The 5,321-nt window shown below is 36.3% G+C and overlaps 1 protein-coding gene across 1 annotated transcript; it reads right to left on the bottom strand.

Annotated features, from left to right (window-relative positions):
* Window positions 1-738: 738 nt before the first annotated feature.
* Window positions 739-3,034, bottom strand: LOC142182628 (nicotine N-demethylase CYP82E4-like). Its single transcript, XM_075256864.1, has 2 exons — window positions 2,067-3,034; window positions 739-1,618 (listed from the first exon to the last, which is right to left on the bottom strand). Exons 1-2 carry the CDS (start codon window positions 2,997-2,999, stop codon window positions 992-994), a joined length of 1,560 nt encoding a protein of 519 aa, XP_075112965.1. The 5' UTR covers window positions 3,000-3,034; the 3' UTR covers window positions 739-991.
* Between the last annotated feature and the right edge of the window lie 2,287 nt (window positions 3,035-5,321).

Raw genomic sequence — 5,321 nt, 5'->3', positions numbered from 1 at the left:
TTAGGGTAGTGTGGTTTTATGCTAGGATCCCTTGTGGTGAGCTTTGGGTAAGGATCGCAGTATTCTAGCAAGGATAAGTGTCAACTTGAGGGTAATTTGGAAGGAACTTGAAGAAATATGACAGCTTGGTAGTAGGTTGGATCAACACGACAATAGATACGATCGGTTCTTTGGGTACTTATGATGTGGTGAGTTTCTATAGGTATTTTGTTGCAATGTTCTTAGGTTTTGGCGACTTGCGTGGCTTGATTGAGTTAGAGGGATTCAGTTCTGATAGCTTGTATTATGTGTAAATGGATTCCAAAGTGTTCTCGATGATTTCTACCACGAATCTTAGAATTTACATCTCAAAGGATCCGACCTCTGGATAGGCACCCATGTAAGATACCCACACCGAAGACCGAGCAACTTAGGTTTTGATTTCCATCAGAATCCTTGGATGTAAAGGATATATTTTTTAGATTTTAGCTCTATACACGAACATTACATTGTAGTGAAACCTTTACATCGGCAACAATGTATTTCAACCTGTTATAGCGGGTTATTTACCATTTACTCTAGGTTACTCTTGTGTCGTTCTTTTGTTTTGGCGGTTTCTTATTGCCTAATTTGTGCATATAAGTTAAACTTCTATCTTGAAGTCTAATTCTTCACAACTGTATGAATGTCAGAGTAAAAGGTCATTAGCATTACTTTGAAATTGAAAAAGGATGTTTAAATAAATATATAAAAATGATAAAACAGGGAAAAGAATTGAAATTAAACTTGAACAAGAACATGAAGAGGCTAGGCCATAGAGGTCTGAGCTCATTCTTAAGACTTCTGCCCGAGAAATGCTTATCGGAGACTCAAACTTCTTATTATTTATGGTTTACAATAACTTATTAGTAAAATAGATGAATAACAATCTGTGAAACAATCTTAACCAAAATAAAACATTTTTTTTAAACATTGAGGGACAAATCAGAACGAATCGCGACAACAAAACATATTAATATTGATAGAGCGTAGGAGGCAGGCGAGGTGTAATTAGCACTTCAACATCTGTCTTCTTAGGTAAAGTTAGACCCACACCTTGTTTCATATCCAAAGGCTCGTTTGTCGTAGTTGCAAAATTGAAACCTTGGATCATATGAGCAATTGAAAGGTGTTCCACTTGCAATGAGTAATTCATTGCGGGACAAGCTCGTCTCCCCGTACCAAACGGTATCAACTCATAGTGCTGCCCTCGATAGTCAATTGCAGCATGAGTTGTCAAGAATCTCTCTGGATCGAATTTATCAGGATCTGCCCATATTTGAGGATCTCGTTGCAGTTTCATAATATTTGTAAGTAGTGCAGTCCCCTTAGGAATATGATATCCATTGACAACACAATCTTTTACAGATAGGTGTTGTACTGACAAAGGTGCAGGTGGATGTAATCGTAATACTTCTTTAACAATTGCTTGAAGATACACCAAATTCTTGATATCACTCTCTTCTACCCATCTATCTCTACCAACAATGGTGTCCATCTCTTCTTGTGCTTTCTTCATGACATTCTTATTGTTTATCATTAACGCCATTACCCACTTTATATGAAGTGCAAGTGTGTCTGTTGCATCCAAGACCAAAGTCTATACATATGGACAAAGAACAGTTAAAAAGATGACTTACAAAGAAGAAACTAAAGAGATGAAGATGCATGATAGTTCATATCCTAGTATGCATGAGTTGGTTAAGAAAAAAATGAAAATACTCCAGTCAAATTGAAGATATGTTGTAAAGGTACAAAAGCCTCTTTTTTTCTTTAATTGAAATCCATTGCTACAATAGGTTAAAATATACCAAAAATATAAAAATTCATTACCTACGGTGATAGAGTTTATCAACTGAATCCATAAATTAAACTTTGACTTCGAAATACTGAAAGTGTAGAAGAATCTATACACCACTAAGCCACTTAAAAAATCAGTCTATAAAAATTAAAGTGATATTATATATATACGAATATAGTAACCTAAAATATAAGATAAATTGCCTCCGACAACATGTTAAAATGCAAGCAGAGATTAATTTACTTACGAATACGGTTGCTTTGATGGTGGTGTCATGAGAGTAACCATCGCCAAGATGTTCGTTGCTCCTCTTAGAAAGCACCACATCAATAAAATCTTGTTCATTTTCACCTCCAACATCCTTTGTTTCTCTCTTCTTAATGTGCTCATCTAACCAACCTTGGATAATATTATCAATGTCTTTGAAAGTTTGTTTCATAGCCTTAATATTCCCTGTAAGATCCAACCACTTGAAAAATGGAATGTGAAAAACATCATAGAGCTCAATCTCCATAGCTTGAACCATGAACTTCTGAAAAGCTGCTTTCAGTATTTCTCCATGTCCATTATTATAGGTCTTCCCAACAACCATTTTCAAAATGATGTCGAAAGTCAATTTATCTATCCAATCACTAAGGTTTATCTTCACCATTGGTGAATCACCATCATATAGTTCTTTAATATTTTTCTGAACTATAGAAAATCTAACATGTTTGAATTTTTCGAGCCGACTAACGGAGAGAAGTTCTTGATTGACTAGCTTTCGATTTTTTTTCCAGTAAGGGCCATATTTGGCAACAGCAAGCATGGCATTGTTATAGCAAAGGTATTCTCCGTAAAGTAAAGCTGGCCGATCGGCGAAATGGATATCATTGGTAGAGAAGCATTCTTTCATAGCTTCATAACTACTCACCGCCAAGAAACGACGAAACCCTAACCGGAATGTGAAGACGGGACCATATTTGTCAGCTAAGTCTCCGAGTTTTTGAGAAAAATGGCGGTCATCATCGCCATTGTTCTTGAAATAAAAGAGATGGCCGATTACTGGCCATCCACCTGGGATTTTTGGAGGCAGTGGGTTTAAGATTTTTGATTGTTTTTTTGTCCATAGGAAGTAGAGTAGAAATGCAAAGGTTACAAGTCCTACAATGGCTTCTATGGGAGAAAGAAGATGATACATTATTTGAAAATTTCAAGAGTAGTAAATGTATATGAAATTTATGATTTTTTAATATGTAGGCAACATCTTCCTTTATAGTGATATTTTACAAATATTATATATATTGCCTTTTGCTTTGTGGTATCGCCTATTTCTTTGCCAATGTTGACCACCTGGACATCTCTTCAAAATTCTTGGATAGCAGCCCAACTGTAATTGTGCAATTTTGACTGTATAGTATACCTGGCAAATCTGTCACGCCACCTTCACTAGCCAATATTGAGGTGTTGGTTGTTTACTTCTGATAGAAATTAAATTATTGGTGTGCTAATTAATGTCTTTTTCCAACTTTCTTGTGCTGAATGGTAGTATATGCAAAATCCATTATTAATCTTCTATGACGAAACTTAATTTGATCTTTTCAAAGTAAACGAAAACCAAAGTAGAAAGAAACTAAGAAGACAAATAACACCTCGATCCATGCATGTTGAAAATTATTATTAAGATTGAAACTATCAAATACACTTTCTTTTACATTATAATAAGGGGATCTAACATAAGCCGCACTTCTAGTTCTTCCACTTTATAGGCTTAAACCAATGAATCATAAGAAAAACTAGAAGCATTTGACACACGTACATGTCTAACAATTCAAATATGAAACCATTTTGAAGTAGTGAGGTGAGCAAAACCTTAAGTGTTTTAAATCAATACCAAAATAAAAATAGAGAAGAATAATGCACGACGACAAAAATAACTTAACGTCAAGCAAGAAATAAAAGATATATATGACGATTTAGGAACAGTTCATTCAATTCTAAGGATGAGATTGTCAAAGTCTTGTTTATGGCCTTCTCATCATCTTTCCTGTTGACAAGTTCACAACACCAAATGATGCTAGTTCTAGTCTTTCAACAAACGGCTAAATATGGTTGTCCTTGAGAGTGCATTTTGATGCGTAGCATCTGCATTCTTGCCACATAAGAACATGGTTCCGTTAGGTCCGGATGGTGATTTTGGACTCCGGCGTATGCCCGGATTTGCATTTGGATATTTCTAGAAGGTATCAGCGCTAATTGGGGAAAGTTGAAAGTTGAATTCATTCCGAGTTGATTTGATATGTTTCAGTGTGAGTTTTGGAAGTTGAAGTTCAAAGTTCAATTATCCCTAGAGGTTTGTAGACGAGTCCTATACATTTTTTATATCAGTATTGTGACTTTACTAGCAACATAAGAACATGGTAATAAAGGCAAAGAAAAGTGAGTCTTCGGATATCTCAGGGTAGTACAAATATTTAGGAATTATTGTCATATGCTTAACAAAGGAAAATAGTTATTGCCGTGGGTAAATAGTTACAACACTAACAACACCAACAATCCATTAAAATCCCACAAGTAGGCTGCCCTAGCTGTTGTGCAGGCTACACCCTTGCCCCTACCACGGCCTCGACCGTGTCCTCGACCTTTAGTGCCCCCAGCTGATGGTACTGGTGGTCGTCCATCCTGACCGGTAGCACGTGTCCTCACCATCTTTGAGAGAATAGAATAACAAAAGTTTAGTACTAGAATCAACAGATTCGCACGACAGGAATTCAAGAATGAGAAATTTTTCCTAAAGGTTCTGCAGCCTCCCGAGGATAAATATTGACGTCTCAGTACCGATCTGCGAGACTCTACTAAACTGGCTCATGACTCGCGAGACTTGTGTCGCCTAGGCTTTTATACCAACTTGTCATGACCCCAAATACCCCGGTCATGATAGCGCCTATCACAATACTAGGCAATCCAACCCAACAAGTAACCACATTGAATTCTTTTTATAAAATCACTTTTCTAAAACTAATTAAGTCTCGAATTTTGATAAGAAATATATAAATCACTGAAATGTGCAAAAAATAGTACAAAATATATCAACACAGCCCAACAATCCGGTGTCACAAGTCAAGAGCCTCTAAATACAACCCAATCTGACTGACTAATACAAAATAAGTCTAAAAATGCGGAAAACTAAGATAGGAAGGAGGAAAGCAGGGATGCGGATGTCATGCAGCTACCTTGCAGTCTCCGGTAAGCTCTAAAATTGATGGGGACCCTCACTCTACAGCTCGGGCACCTTGATCTGCACACAATGTGTAGGGAATAACTTGGTACGCCAACTCAGTATGTAACTAAAGTAAATAAGGTCTGAGTGCAGTGACGAGCAGTTAAAAATCACATATAAGGGTATTCAACAGAATATCAAGTCAAACTCAACAATTTAAAAGCTAGTTACTTCGTAAAACTTCAGTTTCAATTGAAACACTTTGAAATCATTTACTTAGCAATTTTCAACAGAGGCTCATTA

The sequence above is a fragment of the Nicotiana tabacum genome, chromosome 7 (genome assembly GCF_000715075.1).
Source record: "Nicotiana tabacum cultivar K326 chromosome 7, ASM71507v2, whole genome shotgun sequence".
In the NCBI taxonomy this organism is placed as follows: domain Eukaryota; kingdom Viridiplantae; phylum Streptophyta; class Magnoliopsida; order Solanales; family Solanaceae; genus Nicotiana; species Nicotiana tabacum.
The sequence above is the reverse complement of the archived record's forward strand: the minus strand, read 5'-3'. Positions and strand labels throughout refer to the sequence as shown.

Excerpts from the sequence above, each read along its gene's own strand:
- LOC142182628 (XM_075256864.1), bottom strand. The coding sequence starts at position 2,999 with ATGTATCATCTTCTTTCTCCCATAGAAGCCATTGTAGGACTTGTAACC. Across the intron at positions 1,619-2,066 it reads CCATCAAAGCAACCGTATTC|ACTTTGGTCTTGGATGCAAC; the intron begins GTAAGTAAATTA and ends CCATATGTATAG.